Genomic DNA, 20,231 nt, shown 5'->3' on the forward strand with positions numbered 1-20,231 from the left:
TCAGTCAGTACTTCATCTGCCCGAGAAGGATCACAGAATGCTAGAGAATGTCTAAATCATCCATTAAAACAGGCAAAATGTAGCAGAGCCCATATCTAATTGTAAATGTGGTTGGTGGTCCATTATGACCCCTCCACGTATAGGTTAGCAGAGATTTTTTGTAATCAACCTCCATATATACCCAAAAACAGAATGTAAGGGGGTTGATGAATGTTATTTTGGTGTAAACTTCAACTTCTGGAGACTGTAACTACTGTGACACCTGTAGCTTCTGGTCTTCATTTTCAGCTAATGCAAGCTTCTTTTGTTGTTAATTGCTCACTTTCCACTTCTTCTTTGTTCTAGGTTGTGCCTGTTATGCATTTATTCATGTGATGTAGATGTTTAGCATTAGAGGGGCTGTCATCCCACCTGTGTGTTTGGATCTAGCATGTATCATTGAATTTGTATACAGGTTTATATTATTTTAATTCCAGAGAGCTGTCATCCTGTCTGTGTATTAGGAAACAGATTTACATACCTCTTTACTGGTTGTAGCTGGCCATCACATGGTCCTGTGCATCTGTTGGTGTGATCAGTATTCTCCATTATCACATTTTCCTTAAAACTGTGAGTAGTTGGTGGTCTAAAGCCTTGTATTCTGGGGGTGTTCACCCATGTCTGGGGTTAAGCATAGTAGAAGTGGTTATCTGGCTTGAATATGCAGCATTTATTTCATTCGTCCACCATTTTCCAACATTTTTGTTGAGTTTGTAATGTTCCTGAGCACCTCTGATATACAACCTAGGAGAGTTTCTTGGGGTGATAACAGAGAGAAGAGGAGAAATTGAAAAGAAAGGAGGGAGGGAGATCTCGGGGCAGGTAGGGGAAAAGAAATAAGGGGAGAATATAAAGGAGCAGAGGAAAAGAACACCAAACTAATCACTAGGTATGGAGACCAGCATACTAGAAGACATATAGCCAATTGCTACTGATTTGTATACATTCATTCTTATTTTTTTTGTAAGTTCTACATTGGTGAGGCTACATCATGGTCATGTCCAAGAATAACACCAAAATAGGGCAGGGAATTGAACCGGTGACTTGACATCTAGGAAAAGCACACTCAATCATCGTATATCCAAGATTTCGTGGACTATACATCCATCCATGTTGAGATTAGTAGGTTTCTTCATTATTTTAAACACCTCTCTATATTTCCTTTTGTATTGATGGCCTTTCTTGGCAAGGATTTTTTTAGAAGAGTGTTAAACAAGGGCAGAGGATTTGGGTCTTGCACTCTCTTTGTCAGTGCCATGCTCCTTCAATCTGAGCTTAAATGATCGATCAATTTCACCAATATAATACTTCATGAAAGAGTATTACACCTTATAAACACCTCGGAGTTGTAGAGGGTCAATCCTATCTTTGACAAATCTCATCTTTTGTCTAATGGTGATAAAGGGTTTGAAGGAGGAAACAATGCCTTTTTTCCTTAGAACTTTAGCAATTATATCAATAACACCCTTTATATAAGGAAGATATGCCTTGCTTATGATAGGTTGAGACTTGGGACAAGACAAGGATTTTTTCTTTTGATCTTTCTTGATGATCCTTTTAATGTCCTTGGTCTTGTAGCTAATCTGCTAGAAGATTGTGGTCAATTGGTTCAACTCTTTTTCTGGATGTTGTGCATCGGATATTCTTAGGGCTCTAGTGATGAGAGTGTTCATGATCCCCATCTTTTGAGTAGGATGACGATGTGATTCGGCATGAAGATAATTGTTTGTATGTGTCTTCTTTATGTATACATGGTGTCCCACGGTATCATCGTCATTCATGATAAGAAGGACATGAAGGAAAGAAACATGTCCATTGCTTTCAGTTTCCATAGTGAACTTTATATCCTCTGATATGCCATTGAAGTGACTTGGAAATTTGTTAAGTTCATTACTCCCATGTGGCCATTTCACATTGGTGTCATCAACATACCTTTTCCATCTTTTTGGTTTTAAAGGATATGAGTTCAAAGCCCTCTTTTCGAACATCTCCATGAAGAGGTTGGCTACAGTGGGTGAAAGTGGTGATCCCATGGTCACTCCCATAGTTTGTTCAAAAGATTCACCTTGGAAGCTAAAGAATGTGGACCTTACACAAAATTCGGTAAGCTTATTCGTCTGAGGGTTTGTAACTCCTTTGACGACTTCGATGGTTTCATTAAGAGGGATTTTGGTGGATAGAGAGATCACATCAAAGAAGATTATCATGTCATCAGGATCTATCCTTTCATCCTTAATGATACTGAAAAAATGTTTGGAGTCTTTGATATATGACTTAGTGTTTCCTACTAAGGGGGCAAGGATGGTGCAATGTATTTCACCATTCCATATGTGGGGTAGATAATAGTGTTCACGATAGCTCTTAGTGGCACTCCTTCTTTGTGGATTTTAGGAACACCATAGATTCTAGGAGTAATCTCACTACTAGGAAGAAGTTTCTTCTTAAGGGTTTCATCAAGGTTGGATTCTTTGATGACTTTCTTGACTATCTTAGTTACTTGGAAACAGGATTCTCATTCAACCTTTTATAGCTTCCATTGTTGTAGAGATGATCCTTCATCTTGGAGAGGTATTCTTCTTTATCAATTACTACATTAGTGTCGCTTTTGTCAACCTTTAAAACGACTATGCTATCATTATTTCTAATGTTCTTAATAACTTGAAGATGTTTATTACAAATATTGCTTTTGGGAGGATTGGATCTTCTTGAGATGTGTGTGCAATCCTGCCTAACTTGTTATTTCTTGTCATCAGCTAAGTTTTAACTTCCTCATCCCTTCCTCTACAAAACAAATTATGTTTTCTATAAGGATATAAGGATGTGTTTGGTAACTATAACAAAGCTAAGAACTTTGTTTAAGACATATGTTTCACCGGGTCTTAGTTCATGTAATCACAGGTTCACCACCTTTTTGGCTAGAAGACCTCTTTCAAACGCTCCACAACTATGGTTGTGTCGTTCACTAATAATCTCAATCCTAGCGTTGTTTTTCTTTTCAAAAGTAACTTCGTGGTTCTCCTTAATATCATTACTTATTCTCCTTAATATCATTACTTCAAGCATTGTAGTCAAACACGTTAGAAGTAGAGCTATTATCTTCATTTTTTCAGGCGATGATGTTGCCATTGCTTTCCTCTACCTAGTTATCCTTTGAACTAGAGGTGCTCACCCCACTAGTGTTGTAATGATATTTATTATAGTTGAATGTGACCAGTTGTCACCATCATTACTTTCAACATTTGTGATTTCGTTGTTACTGCGGGCTATAGTAGGGTTCAAGATATTGATGTCCATGGCTTTAGATAGGTTGATCTCCTCAGTATTGAATAACATGTTGTTATCATAACTGTCCGACTTAGAAACAATGTTACATGTGCTAGGACCGTTGTGTCCAATGCTTGAAACGTTGGCCATTTCTTTGATGAATAATGGGTTGTTGTTATTGGTAATTTTTTATTTGAAAATGTTGCTAACAGCTATGTTAGAACCGGTGATGTCCTTAGCATTGGAACGATCATTATCTCCCTTGCTAGAAACGCAGATCCTTCATTCATTAATGACGAGTTGTCGTCATTGTTGTCCGTCTTGGAAACATTCCTATCACCTGTGGTGAAATTGATAAAGACCCTAGTGTTGGACCGAATGCTGTCTCTCTGGTTAGGAACATCGATCTTTTCATTAACTATTAATGAGTTGTTTTCATTGCAGGTAATCTTGGAAACGATGTTGTTACCGTTCTTAGTGCAGGACCGATATCTCTCTACCATGTTAGAAACGTTGTTAGTTTCTCTATCCATCAACTTCTTCTTGTTATTTAAATAATTTTTATCAGCTATGTTCAAATCAGGGTTGTCCTTCTTGCATATTTGATGTTGCCAGATGTGTTATTATTACTTCCAGGAGTTCGCCAAGTTTTATGGTTTGCAATTTTCTCGTACATAAGCCTTCTTTCTCTCACGGCAACAGTTGCATCAATAATAGAACAGAGGTTGGTGTTAATCAAATTGGCCAGCTATAAATGTAATCTGAATGCTTGGCAGGAAAGATGGTCAAGGGTGGTCCTAGTGCGTCTGATTTCTCCTCTAATGAAAGATCGGTTGAGTTTGTCAAAAGCCTTACGCGTTCTAGAATTAAACAGCATGTCTTTAATTGAAGAAAAAGATGGAATAACATTGAAGTCACGACAACTTTTCAGAAGGATAAGTCTACAACCCTTCTCTCAATCTTTCTCTGTATCATACTAGACAGGGTTTCTTTCTGTGTGGTAGGTGTTATTGTTAGAATGCAAAACCAAAAATTGATCCACAATAGTATCCATCTTGGTAATCCAACGTTTCGAATATGGAACTAGATTCATCATCAAGATCAGTTAGTAAGATACAGGGTTTCTTTCTCTGTGGTTGGTGGTATTGTTAGATTGCAAAACCAAAAATTGATCCACAATAGTATCCATCTTGGTAATCGAACGTTTCGAATCTGGAAGATTAGTTTTGCCAATATACTAAAGTTAATAAATAGGACAGCTAAAGGAAAGACATCAAGTCAGCTGACAAAACAGGGGAGCAATAAATTAAAAGTAAACCCTAGAAGTTAGAGGAGAAGGGAATGGTGTATTATAGTATTAAAGACATCAAGTCAGCTGACAAAACAGGGAAGCAATAAATTAAAAGTAAACGTTAGAAGTTAGAGGAGAAGGGGATGATATATTATAGTATTAGCTGATGGAATATTTAAAGATTAAAGATTAATATATTATAAAAAGTAATAATGTATAAAAAGTGAATATGATTTAAGAAGTAAAAAATATATATATAAATAAAATGATAGAATTAAATAAATTATGAGATTATAACTAAAATTAAAATTAATTAATAATGATTATAATAGATGCAAGTACATTAGAGGATTATTAAAATACATTAATTATTATTATAATATATTAATGATTAATGTATTATAATAAATTAATGTATTAAAAATAAAAATAAAAAATAACTGATTGGCACATGAGGAAAAGGAAGGGTATTAATGTAATGCAATAGAGTAAAAAAGGAAAGGGGAAGGGGATTATAATAAAGTTTAATGTTAAAGGATCACTAAAGATAAGAATAAACAAGGAAGAGTTGACACGGAATGGACAGGGAAAAGCATATGGGAAAGGTAAGGAAAGAAGAAGGAGAGAGGGAAGAGAAATGGAAGGAGATCCCAGGGGAGGTAGGAGAGAAAAATTAAGGGGAGGAGAATATAAAGCCATAAAGGAAAAGAGTGATAACCTAATTATTGGGCATGTGGATCATCATACTAGAAGAGAGAGTGTAATGTTCCTGATATCCCTGACAACTAATTTAGTAACACTATTTAGACTAGTACTATGTAATAATAATTAAATTAATTGTGGAAGCATAAATAGTCAAATTTATTATAGTCTTTATTATGTGCCTAGAAAATATCATTTATAAAATGCAATACTATTTGTCATATATATATACATTATATAAGCAATTTCATAGCTATAGCAGAAATAATAAAACATGCACAACAAATCTACAAACAATTGTGTAATTCCTAATCTAGAGCACCATAAGCAATATAATTTAACTAATTTGCCAACATAGAAGCTAGGATCCGTGTGTTGGGGTTTTAACATAAAATCATAAATTTTTAACATAAAATCATAAATTGAACCAGGCATACAAATAAACGGATGGTACATAGAGAAATACTCATAAGCTTAAACCCCGACTATTTATAGTAATGTATATTTTACATAAATAAATCCATGGAATTCAAATATAACAATTTCCTCAAATTAGGGTTTTTAAGTGAAATGCATAATGCACATTAAACTTACACAGAAAGATATGTATTAAAAAACAGATTGTCTGCACCCTATCCACTTTCCACCCATCCATAGACATGATGGTTCATAAGATCAACTGCAGTCATTCCTAAGCTAGGATAGAAACTCCAAAGGCAACAACAATTGAAAGTACCCACACAACCATGGTCAAGGCACCAACCCAACAATCACCCTACTCCATGGCTTAACTCAACCTCCAAGCTAATTGGCAATGTGCCAACCCAATGGTTGTGTTGCTCTAGGACTCCAAACACCCTTTAGGCCATAAATCAACACCAAGTTCTCAATAAAGTTCTCACTAGAACTCCATGACCACCGAGCCATAAACACTGGAACTCCATATAAGATACATATAAAAAAAATGCATCATCCACAATGAAGAAAATCTTACTAAATGCAACCCACTATGAAGATCTTGAATTGATATTTCTATTTTTTGGTTTTGTTTAAGATTTATAATATCACGTTAAAGTTTTCATAATTATAAATAGCAATATTGATATAGCTATGAAGTTTTCACAACTATAAATAGCAATATTAATATGGCTATGAAGTGGCATCTAGCCATTATTTGGTATTAATTTTATGTTTAATGAATTTTACCATCACATTCAGTTGACCTACACAACAATGAAGGAAAATCTTTCGTGAACGTTGCCTATAATGGAAAAAAAAAAAACTTAGATTAAAAAAAAACTGCTTTTCAAATTATTCTTTTTTCCAGGAGGGAAAAAAGTAATGTGTTATTAAAATGATCACATTCACAAATTCTAAAATCATAAATTAAATTAATATGCTGGTGTTATTATGTAGTTTACAAATTAATATAATAAATTAATAAATAGAGATTTAAACCGTAAATCTTTATCTACTCATAGATATGTGTTCTGGCCCAATAAACAAAAAAAACAGTAAAAAAAACAAGATTAAGAATACATGAAAGTTTTGAGACCCAATTTAATATTCTATGAGATATAATGTGTAGTACAGATAAAATTTCTAAATTATTCTTCCCGTTAAAAGCAAAAAGAAAACCTTAAGCATTTGGTCCGTGATCGGTGTCCTAGTGTTAACAACGACATGCCGATTGCATTCTCTCGACCAACCAACTTTAAAGAATGGGAATCTATACTTTTAAAATACATATCTGCTGTCGTTGGCATGGCTTGCAGATAGAGATACAGATTCTATACTCTGCGCCACACGATGTGAACAGAACTCAAATCATTGTTAACCCCTCTAACCGGAATCTACACTTCTATAACTCAGTTTCGGATACCGCCGCCCTCTAAATTTTGCCGCTCTGATTAACATGGCGTCCGTTAATAGACGACCTCACGCTCTTATGTTTCCCTTCCCCGCTCAGGGACACATTCAAGCCATGCTGCAGCTCGCCAAAGTCTTGTACGCTCGAGGCTTCTACATCACCTTCCTCAATACACAATTCATACAACACCGCCTCCTCTCGTCCGGGTCGGTGGGATCCCTTAAGCCTCACCCCGACTTTAGGTTCGAGACGATTCCAGATGGCCTTCCTCCTGACCATGGTCGAACCTCCAATCTACCCGACTTATGTCGCTCCTTGACTAATAACTGCCCTCTGTATTTCGACAACCTGATGCAGAAAATGAAGCTTTTACAGGCAGAGGGTGCTGTTCCTCCCCTCACCTGTATTATTTCTGACGGGGCACTTTCTTTTACACAGAAGACCGCCAGGAAGCTGGGAGTTCCCATAGTTTCCTTCTGGACGCAGAGCGCTTGCGGTTTCTCCGCTTTCTTCTTCATCCCTCTTCTCGTTGACCATGATTATATTCCTCTCAAAGGTATATCTCTATTATTGACCACTATTTTTGCAATGCACTGATTTTGGGTCCTCGCCCCCTATGGATTATGAAAAGCGAGCTTACTCTGTATCATATTACTTGCCGCTGCAGATGAGAGCTGTTTCACAAATGGGTACATGGAACAAATAATCCCCTGCATTCCTGGAATGCCCTCATTACGTGTTAAAGATTTGCCCAAATCATTGCAAGTGACAGACCATTCGAATTACGTTTTTCAGTTTGCTAGAAGTGAAGCACAGGCTGCTCTGGAAGCTGATTTGGTAATTCTTAATACCTTTGATGAGCTTGATGGTCCGATAGTCGATGCACTCAGGACCAGACTTCCTGCCTTGTATACGATAGGCCCTCTTGTTTTACAGGCACAATCTGAAAATGATGATAGAATATCCGATATTTCTGCAAGCATGTGGACTGAAGAAACGGGGTGTGTGAAATGGTTGGACACTCAGGAGCCATGCTCTGTTATTTATATATGCTTTGGAAGCATAGCTGTTATATCTGACGAGGAACTCTTAGAATTCGCGTGGGGATTAGAAGCAAGCAGGCAGCCCTTACTATGGGCTATTCGTCCGGATCTCCTTCACGGTCAATCAGCTGTGCTGCCTCGCGAGTTTTTGGAGAAGGTGGAGGGCAGAAGTTTCTTCGTGAGGTGGGCGCCACAGATGAAAGTGCTCTCACATCCTTCAGTGGGAGGCTTTCTGACTCACAGCGGATGGAACTCTACACTGGAGAGCATATGTGCTGGTGTGCCCATGATATCGTGGCCTTCCTTTTCAGAGCAACTAACAAACAGGAGATTTGTAACGGAAGTGTGGAAGATTGGGCTGGCGGTAAATGGAATTGTGAATAGAGAAAATGTGGAAGACGTGGTGGGGAAACTGATGAGAGGGGAAGAAGGGAGGGAAATGAGGAAGCGAATTGGCAAGTTGAGAGAGGCGTCGATGAGAACAGTTGGGAAAGGAGGATCTTCTTACAGCAACATGGAGAAGTTTGTTCAGGAAATACAGAGGAGAGTTGAGTGATTTACAGAAGGATTGGCAATCAGGTGAGTGATATTTCAAGTTATTTGATAAGATGAGAGCAGTTGGTAATCCAGATATTGTACATTGGGATCTGTGACTAGAGGAAGCTGTTGAAGATGAGCTTTAAGATTTATGTGTTGTTTGAAGGTTGTAACTTTGAAAAAAGTGGCACTGCTAAACTAGTTATCTTTCTTTCTATTATTAACGTTTCATAATGGAAGTAACGGTTCTACATTCTGGTTGACTGTTCCTCCAAACCAGAAGCATTTTCTTTGATTACTATGTCGTTTAGCTTTGATTCAGCAATATAGGAGTTGGGTACGGATTTATACTCAAATATAATTGTTGTGTATCGATATATTTTATATGTGATAAGATATTTTAGATAAGTGATATGTGATCGAATTTGAAGGATGGTTTCTTATTTCGAAAGGTTATATATATATATATATTATGGGATGAATTTGAAAGTTTTTTTATATATTATGTGATAATATATATGAGTGATGGAATTTGAAAGTTTATTTTTAATTTCAAGCGAAAGAGAAAGAGTATATATTTTTTTAATCTTACTTTATATATATATGGTAAAATATATTTTTTATTTTTAATTATATATATATATATATATATATATATTTTTATATTTATATTTATATTGTTTACTTACTTTTCTTTAAAATAATTTCCAAGTATTAGAAATATTAATATAAAGGTTTATACATAATAGTATCAAATAGACATGATAAGTTTTGTGTAATATTTTTGAGTTTTGTTGTTAGATCAAAGTAGTAGAATAAAACATGTGTATTTTTTATATTAAATATAAAAATATTTCTCATGGGAAAAGGATAAAGACTTCAATTTGAACTCATCTTGAGTATACTAAATTTATTCACTATGTTTGTATATAGATTTTATTATAAAAGAAAATTATAACTTGAACTTTGAAGCTATTATTGAAGGGTGATAATTTTGCCAAAATCCTATATGCCATGAAGAGAGTCTATTTTCTTTTAGTAAAATGTAAATATAGGATAATGACATCCATTAGTACTTATTTGGACTAAGATGTCTATGATTTGTGGTATGGTCATCCCATCATAGAATTAAAGGAAATTATTCATGAAGGTTAAAAAAATGTTAATTTTATTGAAGATATTTACTGTGGATTTTATCTCATAACACATGCTAAAACACGTACCCTAATGGATGTTAAAGCATAATCTCTAATGCATAGATATAAGTATTATAATAAGTATGCTACCACATACATACATATATATATATAGATATATCACTTAGGAATAAAAAATATTATTACTACAAGCAAGGTTGCAAAAGATATGGGTTTGGGATAAGGCACAAAGATGAGTATGGATATTCTCAAAATATATATCATGCGAAGAATTGCCATATTGATGCCAATGTTCCTAAAAACAATAGCAAGAAAGTGAATGAGTGTCATACATAAAGATTTATAGTATCATTCTATAAAACAATTTTTCTTATTCCAAATAAAATTGTTAATACAATTTTATGTGAAACAAAACAAAGCTATATAGTATTTTTACAATGAGCTTTAACAAACTCGTAGAAGATTGATGGATTGTTAATAGATTTCTCATTCAAATATTAATTATGTTTTTTCCCATTAAGGGGATATTAAAATAATGGATATGTCATGGACGACATACTAAGTAGTCCATTTTAGAATGGAGGTTTTCAAATAATAATATTATATATCAACATTATAACCATGTTATGGTTTATAATAGGTAGAAACTTAACATTATTGTTACACCAAACCAACCATGAATCAACATGTTAGATATCTTTAGAGAGATGAAATATATAAATATTAAGAAAGAAATATAAATTCATTTCCTTAGATCCACTTAATGTCTATTGCTTTAGGTTCACTCCATGTTCACTTTTACTCTTGAATATAGTGATTGAATCAAAAGTTTGCAAGTAATCTCACTAATAAGTTTCAACTTACTCCCATAACCCATAAATAATTATTTTAGTGTTTTGTAAAAATTAGAAGTAAATATAGTAGAAAATCTAACCTAATTACTATGGACTTAATAAACATGGATAGTAAAAACAATGTAAAGCCATATATCAACAATCATATATTATACTCGAAGCACATTAGATGTTGTTGGATCCAAACACATTAAACCCGGATAGTAAACATAATGTAGAACCTTACATCAACAAGAATACAAAATACTCATATCAAATAAATTCAAGTGGAGATTAAAAAAAAATATTTAGACTTATTTAAGAAAAAATAATTAAATACCACTTAAAATATTAATTATACTAATACAGGAATAAATCTTTTAATTATACTAATACAATAATAAAACTTTGTCAATATAAATTATATAAAATTTAATATTATGTATAAAAATATATTGTATTCACTAATAAATAATGGAGTTGTTTGTAGTGTGATTTTGGCAGAAAATTTTGAGGTGAAATTTTTTATTTTTGTTATTTAAACTAATTTTTCCATTGCATACATGGATTCAACACCCTGAAAAACCCCTAAGACACTTAGAATATATGGATTATCTATCGTGATTTCAATAAATAATATAAAAAATTTAAATCTCTAATATTAATTACTATTCAAATTCATCCTTATCTTATAACAATAATAATAAAAAATAAATTTGATTTTTAAATTTTCATTACTCTAAATAACAACTCAATACACTCATATACATTGAAGTCCAAGATAAATGATATTACTTCATAAAGATATCATATGCTTCCTAACCTAATGGAGTCATCTAAGAAAGATTGGTATTTTCTTAGAGTGGACCAGTGTCTAGCATGTGTGTTTTAAATGTGAAGATTGCCCTGAAAAGATAAAAAGGAAAAAGGAAAAGGTATTTGTAGTTATTTAATTTTATTTAGAAATGTGGTAAAATGATTGAGATATATGGAAGATTATTTCTAGGTTTCTTTAAAGTTATAGCCATCCACACATAATAGATCCTTAAGTGTGTGGACGTCGCTTTTTGATGGCCAAAGCAGTTGGCATCTCATTGCTCAGTGAAGTCAAGTCAGTGCATTTTTAAAGCTCAAAGCTCGAGAAGATGTGGATAAGGATAACTCACATTTTCAAAAAGAGATCCAGTTTTCTAACACCATAGGCATTTCAAATTTGCTGATTGTGACTACCATTATCTATGTTGAGCTGACCCCATAGAGGTCAAAAATGGATTCATTCAATCATATTGAAAATACTCCTCTTTCTTTCTTTATTAAATACTGGAGATGTTGTGTCGTCTCTAATTTCTGTGCTAGTTGATACTTTTTTAATGGATAAATAATATTTTTCATGTTAGTGGAATTTTTTTATTTATAAATAATATTTTTATTTTATAGTTATATTATTAAGTATAATGAATTAATTTTAAATGTAAAATATTTTTTTTTAAATTGTAAAAATTTTATCTGTCATGTTGTATATTTATTTTTTATTTTAAATAATAAAATATTATATTTAAAAAAATAGATTATTTTAATTATTTACGTTTATTATATATTTTATATAATAAATGGTAATAAAAATATTAAAAATATATATATTAATAAAAAATTATATTATAACAAGAAATTTGTTTGAGTGAGTTTAATGGTTAAGAGCATGTGTTTCCTCTTAAGAAGTCATGGGTTCAAAGGTGTAGTGTATGTATGTCTCCATAGATTTAGCAATCAAACCGCACCGTGGAGGTGGGTCCCTTGTCCCACAAACAATGGGATCTCATATACGAATTTGGTGTCTAGCTTAACCGTGACCTTAAAAGTGGATAATAATAATAATAATATATGAATTCAAAATGCATTTAATAAATTGATATAATTTTTTAAATGTTGTTGTAAGTTAAATTAAAATTGAATTCTTAATTATGTAACTATTAACTTTATTTTTATATCTAATTTTATATTGTAAATATTAATTAAATTTTAAAATACAAAAAGTATTTATAAAAATATTATTAAATAATCAATAATGAATTTTAAAATAAAATGGAATTTAAAATGTATTTAAATTGATTTAATTTTCTAAATGTTTTTATAAGTTAAATTAAAATTGAACTATGTAATTATTAATTTGATTTTTATATTGATTAGATAAAAATTATCATGAGAGGTTCATTATGTAGCCTAATATGAGGGGATGTGTAATTACTTTTGTGTTCAAAGTGGATTTGACATGTGTTTCTTTTAAAATTATTATGAGAGGTTCATTCTACAGCCTATTACGAGGGGATGTGTAATTAAGTTTGTGCTCAACTTGGATTTGACATATGTCCTTTTAAAATAAAAACTAAATAGACATAAAATATTCTTTAAAATAAAAAACAATGTGTATAATTGAGCCGAGAGGCTCATTCTAGCGGGCAATATGAGGGGATGTGTAATTTTGTCACTGCTTAACATGTAGTTGTCACGTATCCCTTTTAAAATAAAAAAAAAAAAAAAAAAATTCTTTAAATTAAAAAATAATGTCACCTATAATAAAAAATAAAAAATAAAATATACAAAATTCGGTAGTTTTACTTAAAATAATATAAAACTTGTGCTTGTTTTATTGGTTGTTGGCATTAAAACTCAATACAAAAGAGATATGGCAAAAACATTTCACTCTCACTCTCAGTTTAATTAAAATATTTCCATTGAGATAATTTTATATGGAGTTGTCTTTAATGTGACTTTTTGGACTTTCCACTGGTAGAATCTCATGAAAAAAATTGAGGTGAAATCTTGATTTGTGTTATTTAAATTGGTTTTTTTAGCATATATGTGGATTCAACACCCTGAAAAACCCCTAGGGCACTTCAATTGTGCACGGGTAACCCATCAAACTTGTGATTTTAATAAATTCCTGCCAGATTTTAGAGATATTACACCAAAGAAAACCCACCGAAAAAGGTTCCAAAAAATTTCACTAAAGACAACTCGATTTTATATCAACTTTTAAATTTCTTTTAAATTAATTAAAACAAAAAAACTGATAAAGTTGATATTATTTATATTTTCATATTTCAATTGGATATGTAAATAAATAAACCATTTTGATATCCAAGTTAATTAATTTATTTTAATATCAACTTTAGAAAAACATAAACATATATGCATATAAAGTAATTGAAAACTAAAATTCGTATTGTTATAGCATTTGGAGTACATTATTGTACATTTTGACCTTTTTATTAAAGGTTAATTTTGAATGGAGCAAATATTTGTTGGAATTGTATGTTTAAGCTATCTTATTTCCATGTATTCAAGGGATTTTCAAGGGGTTGAATCCATTTATGCATTCCAAAATGCAATTTAAAAAATTGAAAATTATGTGTGTGTGTGTGTGTGTACGTAGAGAGAAAGAGAGATTCATCTTAACCATCATTTATAAAGTCTCTCGAGGGATACAATCTTTGGAGGTGCAATCTTTTTAAGTTTTTCACTATAAAAATGCTTTGCACATCAAGAAATTTGATCCCTATCGGCTCTTGCTAGATCATTGATTGAGATGGATATATATTGGTTATTATATCATAAAAGTTAACTAAATTATAAAATATAAAACATCTTTATAAAAATTATTAATAAATAGTTCATAATAAATTAAAAAAAGAAAATAAAAGATATGCAAGTTATATTGTTATGAAGAATTAGCACTGGATCTAAGTATTGAGACGGATCAAATGTCTCAAGGTGAAAACCTCCTTTTATGTACAAAATTTGAGAAAATATTTGCATCTCAAGGGATTTGATTCCTCTTGGCACTTGCTATATCTAAATTTAAGATGGATCTATGTTAGTCCACTTGCTTGAGTGGGCTTATTGGTTAAAAGCATGTGTTTCCTCCTAAGAGACCACAAGTTCAAAACCAGAGGGGGTAGAGTATGTATGCCTTCGTAGACTTAGCAGTCAAATCGCTGTGCGGAGGTGGGTCCCTTGTCCCACAAACAAGGGGGTCTCATACACCAATTTGGTGTCTGGCTTGGCTGTGACCTTAAAATTGGATAATAATAATAATTATTATTATTATTATTATTATATTTATATAAATTACACACACACACATATTCTCATTGGTTTGACACTATATTTCATGTGAATTATATTACAAGTGGTATCAGAGTTCTTCCTTGGCCATGAAATAAGAAAAAAAATTGTCATAAAGTGGAAGAATTATTTTTTTCTTTTTTGTTGATATTTTAAGGAAAAAGGGAGGATGGTAGTATTCAATTCAATTTATAAAATGTTATATGTAAATTTTAAGAATATAATTTGAGAACTAAATTCATTTAAAAAAGATACCCAATTTTGAAAAAACAAATCGTCCAAAACAGAGTCCAAGAAGTGAAGTTATCTACAATTTAAAATTGGAAATTTTTCTAGGGTTTTTCTTGGAAGGCCATGAATTTTGTAGATTGAATACCGTTTGATAAAGAGCACAGGTTTTGTTCAAACTAGCTCCATTAGATCTAGAAAATTTGTGGGATTCCATAATTGGGTCATAATAGCAATCCGAGAAGTATATAATAAGTTGCGACTAAATTTTACATTTTTGGCCTCAAACTGCACCTTGCATAATTTATTTCTTGGTGATTTTAAGAGCTTTTTCCTAGGTTTATGAAGCTCATATTTTCAAAGACATGTTCTAACGTATTTAAATAATAGAGTGATATGTCGTTCAATGGATAAAACTATGGTTTGGGAAGAATACACAGGAACTAAACATGGTTTCAACTTGTTGGAAGCCCATGTAACTCCTATTTGTACCCCTTCTAGTAAGTACCACATCATATAGTACCTGTATATGGAATCTCACTTCCATTTACCTTTTCATATATATAAATTCCCTTAGGTATACCTAAAACCAAATCTATATAAGCTAATCAATCGTCTTGTTTCTATCATACACTGAGAATAACACTTGGGAAGACCACTCTCTAGTACCTAGGTAGTAAGTAGTACGACTAAGGGCATGGTTAAGCCTCCTCAATTGGTGCCTTGAGATATTAGGCCAATTACTATTATTGGACCCTACACATATATCAAAGAGCTATAACACCTGACACTCCCTTTTCCTCAAGACCCAATAACCTTTTCCAATGAGATCACTCATGAAAACGAATACCTATAAACATCCTCATACTCTAAGAGACAAAATGAATTCCCACTCCACTACAAATAAGTTGAAACCAATGGAAGGTTAGCTTAAGCGATGCCAAGACAACATAAATGGGTTGGAAGAGAATTAGATAAATTCAATAAGCTAGATGAGAGGTTTGACAACTTTGAAAAAAAATATTGAGTGATTGTTTAGTATGTTAGCTCAAACCATACCACGCGAAAACCAAATAAGTGCACAACAAATTGAGCCACACCAAGAAGAATATTTTAACTCGGGTCCATTTAGCCACCCAAAATACTCATCAAGTATACAAAACAAAATATCAATCGATAATAATGTATGCCATTGTTCTCCTAAGATGCACCTACTCAAGTTTTATGGTTTTGACTCGTCAAGATGAGTCATTCAAATGGAACATTGCTTTTCCCTCCAAGGTATTACTAATGACATGATGAAACTTAGAGTGTGGGTCATATGTTTAAATAAATAAGGATGCAATTATGGGATGGCATAAAAAATCTATTTAGGCTACATTTCCTAGATTAAATTTGTTAAAGTTGTTTATGCAAGTTTCGAGAGGGATACTCATTCTTTAGGGAAACTTTACAAGCTACACCAAACTAGCTCAGTTACTGACTTCATAGCATCCTTTGAGAAATTATCCATTCGTACAGAGAACTTAATAGATTCCTTCTATAAATAATGTTTCATCAATGGTATCAAGGAGGAGATTCGAGCACAAGCCAGAATGAAATGTCCGACTACATGGTTACAACCAATTGAGAGGGCCCTTGTGGTGGGCTCCAGTATTGTAGCAATAATGCTACAACTCCTGGGGCTTCCTATCTCTAATTTTATCAACCCGGTAGTTCGTACAAACTTGGAAGCGACGGTGCTGTATGCACAAGTACTAGCTCTTGTCGCAGCTGTCACTTGGTCAGCTGGCACAAGTCCGCTAGGGCTCAAGCCAACTTCTATATGCTCTCAGAAGAAGCTTTCTAAATGATGGACGAAGGCTATCTTAAAGGAAATTAATCTACTTTGCAAAAATGAACTGAAAGCCAACCAAAACATGGAAACCCTAGTAAACCCTAATCTGACTAGCTTAATCTCTATGATGCAATGGTGGGAGTGCAAGTGTCTAAGAATGATGCCATTACTGCTAGTGATATGAAATGCATGAACTTAAACTACTTCCATTGAAAAGAACATTGTTTTTGTATTTTTGCTTAAGTGGTTGGAGTGATTATGATTTTGTTTCTTATTAGGGTTTGGCTGTGCAGAGGTGGTGCGAAGGGAGAGAAAGCTTGGGAAAGGTCAGGAGGGCTAGGAGAGGTCCCAGGGGATCCCTATCATCAGTCCACAGAAGTCCACAACGTTCAGGTGCTCGGCACCCGAGTTTGCAGGCTTCTACAGGATGTCTGCAGGGGATCCTACAGGAAACTCAGGAATTCTACAGGAAGTCTGCTAACTTCTACAGGATGTTCTACCGTGGGAGTTTTGGGTGATGGTGAAGTGATGGAACGGTATGGGTGGATAGGTAAGATGGAGATGGAGCTTGTGATGGCTCAGGGGCAAAGAAATAAGATGGAGAAAGAGTGCATGAAGTTGGTTGGTGGGTAGAAGGATGGAAGCAACGAAAGGTCAAGAAAATGGAGCTACGTGGGCAATGGAAGAGTTGGAAGGTAAACGAGCTGAACAGAGGTCGAGTAGGTGGCTTTAGGCGTGGTTAAGAAGAAGAAGAAGGAAATGGAATGATACTGAGCAGTGTAAATAAAACAAATTGCTTATGTCTTGCACCAAAAACGAGAATCCATTAACCTGTGCTACCTGTGCTATTAAACCAATGAACAACAATGTAAATCGTGAAGAGAAGTCGTGCATGGAGTTGGAATGAAGAAGTATGGCTCAAGATCAGAGTGCATGGATGGATCTACAATTAAAATGACTGTGTTGTAGCTTGCATGAAAGTAAAAAGACTGCGTTTTTTTTGGTGGTTGGTACAGACTGCACCCCAATCTCTAAACAGAGATGGCAGTGAAGGCACTATCAACCTTTTCTTGGAGCTCCAATGAATTACAATCCTCCTATTCTAATCTAAGCAACTGAAAGCAATTTAACCATAAGCTAATCCTACTCAATCTCATTAAAGAAATCCAATCAGCAGACTGTGTTCTTGAAATGCATGTCAAAACAAAGAAACAAAGTGCTGAAAAGAAAGGAAAATAACACTACAAAGAAGAGGAGGTCTATTGCTCTCAGGTTGGGCCCTAACCTGAGAGCTATAGCTCCCTTAAAAACTCAGAATTGGATCCAAAGCTGCCTGCCTTTATTAAATAATCATGAGTCTAACATCATGCCAAAACTGGCTTACAAAAAGACTAACTGGCTAACCAAATTGACTAACCGAAATGAGGTCTTAAGCCCTCTTATTTATACAATTTGAGGACCCAACAGTCCTCCTAAACTTTAGGGACTCGGCTGCCCAAAACTTGGAGTTAACAGCAGTCCTACTTGACTTGCTTGGCTGCCCTTGTGCTGATTGATTCGGTGGCCCTTGAACTCCGAGCTGATGGTGGAGAATTCGAGGTAAGGGCCCATAAATGAGGGGACACCTTCCTACAAATCCTCTCCCTTGTTCTCCCACGAATTTGGCTGCCAAGTGCTCATTAAGACCTTCAATTTTGTCTCCAAGTTGACCAAAAAGGCTACACAAAGCACCCATTAGACTTGTTGGCATAATAACTAACCAAATTCACTCTATTAACATAAATATAATCAAAAACATGCAATAAACTAATGAGAATGGTGGATTAAGTCAACTTAGGAGGTTGGATGAGCCCAAATAATTGTCCATTTTTGGGGCTCATCACCTTGAAGCCGAAAAAGGTGATTAATTGCACAAATAAAAAAAGATCATTCATTCCTTGCAATTTTCCTCCCTAAGTTAATGGACAAAGCATAAGTCCTACTCATCCCTTAAAGGTAAAAGGGTTGTCTCCAATAACAATTGTAGACCACCAAAGACATGAACTATGCTACAATTGCAGTCAAAATTATGCTCCAAGTCATTGGTGTAAAGAGAAAAAAATGTTCCAAATTGATATGACTACTTAGACCTTAATGAAGGCATAATCACTAAAGAGATATCGACATTACAAGTTGAAGACACCAACACTCAAAATCAGGAAAATAATGTGCCATCATTTCATCTTGAAGAACCAATAATCTCCTAGCATGTATTATTAGGCATTTGAACTCCACAAACATTGAAACTTACATGATAAATCAAGCATTAGAAAGTTACATTCCTAGTTGACAATAACAATGCTCACAATTTCATTGACAAGAGAATCGAAAAAGATACACATTGTTTTATACACGCAGTGCACAACTTTCAAATCTTGATCGTTAGTGGAGGTATGATGAAATGTTAAGGCAAATGTGAAAATGTCAAACTCCATAGGGGATACTATCAAATCATAATCATCTTTTTTCCATTAACATATGTATTTTTGGTATAGTATTGGGGGTATATGGGACCAATCACAATGGATCTCAAAGAACTTTATTTGAAATTCACTTAAGAGGGACATGTACACACCCTTCAAGGTCTTCAAGAAAACTCCCCTAAAATAGTCCAATCTCATCATTTGGAGAATTTATTAAGGGAAGGCCACTCTAGCATTATTGCATAATTTAATTCCATACAAGTCATGGATGATACAACATAAAAATTCCATGCACATTTGTAGCCAGTTCTTGACAAATATTATCAACTCTTTGAGGCAACAAAGGTTTTTCCCTCTTTTTGAGGAGACCATGACCATGGAATTCCATTTATTCTAGGAATTCAACCACCAAATGTATGTCTTTATCAATCCTCTTTTGCACAAAATAATGAAATAGAGAATATCCTTCATGAACTATTGGATGTGAGGGGCATCTGTCTGAATACAAGCCTTTACTCATCATCAATAGTAATGATGTTAAATAACAAAGGTGCTTGGTGCATATGTCCTAATTTTAGGGATCTCAATAAGTTAAGAATCAAGGACAAATTGGGCCATCCCAATTATTGATGATCTCCTTGATTAACTTCATGGAGAAAAGTTTTTCACTAAGTTTAATATACGTTTAAGATACTACCAAATTAGGATGAAAGAGGTAAACATATCGATTACAACATTAAGAACACATGAAGGTCATTATGAGTCTCTAGTGATGCCTTTCAATCTTGGTAATGCTCCATCCACTTTCTAGAGTCTCATGAAGAACATTTTCAAACACTTCCT

The 20,231-nt window shown here is 33.6% G+C and overlaps 1 protein-coding gene across 1 annotated transcript; it reads left to right on the top strand.

Annotated features, from left to right (window-relative positions):
• The first annotated feature begins 7,148 nt into the window (after positions 1 to 7,148).
• On the top strand, positions 7,149 to 9,108 carry LOC149208908 (7-deoxyloganetin glucosyltransferase-like). The gene is made up of 2 exons (XM_089394173.1): positions 7,149 to 7,722; positions 7,834 to 9,108. The coding sequence occupies exons 1-2, from the start codon at positions 7,212 to 7,214 to the stop codon at positions 8,763 to 8,765; spliced, it is 1,443 nt and encodes a 480-aa protein (XP_089250299.1). The 5' UTR covers positions 7,149 to 7,211; the 3' UTR covers positions 8,766 to 9,108.
• The last annotated feature ends 11,123 nt before the right edge of the window (positions 9,109 to 20,231 follow it).

The sequence above is a fragment of the Pinus tabuliformis genome, chromosome 1_2 (assembly GCF_031772625.1).
Source record: "Pinus tabuliformis cultivar Carrire ecotype Pingquan chromosome 1_2, CPIR1, whole genome shotgun sequence".
NCBI classification, from domain to species: domain Eukaryota; kingdom Viridiplantae; phylum Streptophyta; class Pinopsida; order Pinales; family Pinaceae; genus Pinus; species Pinus tabuliformis.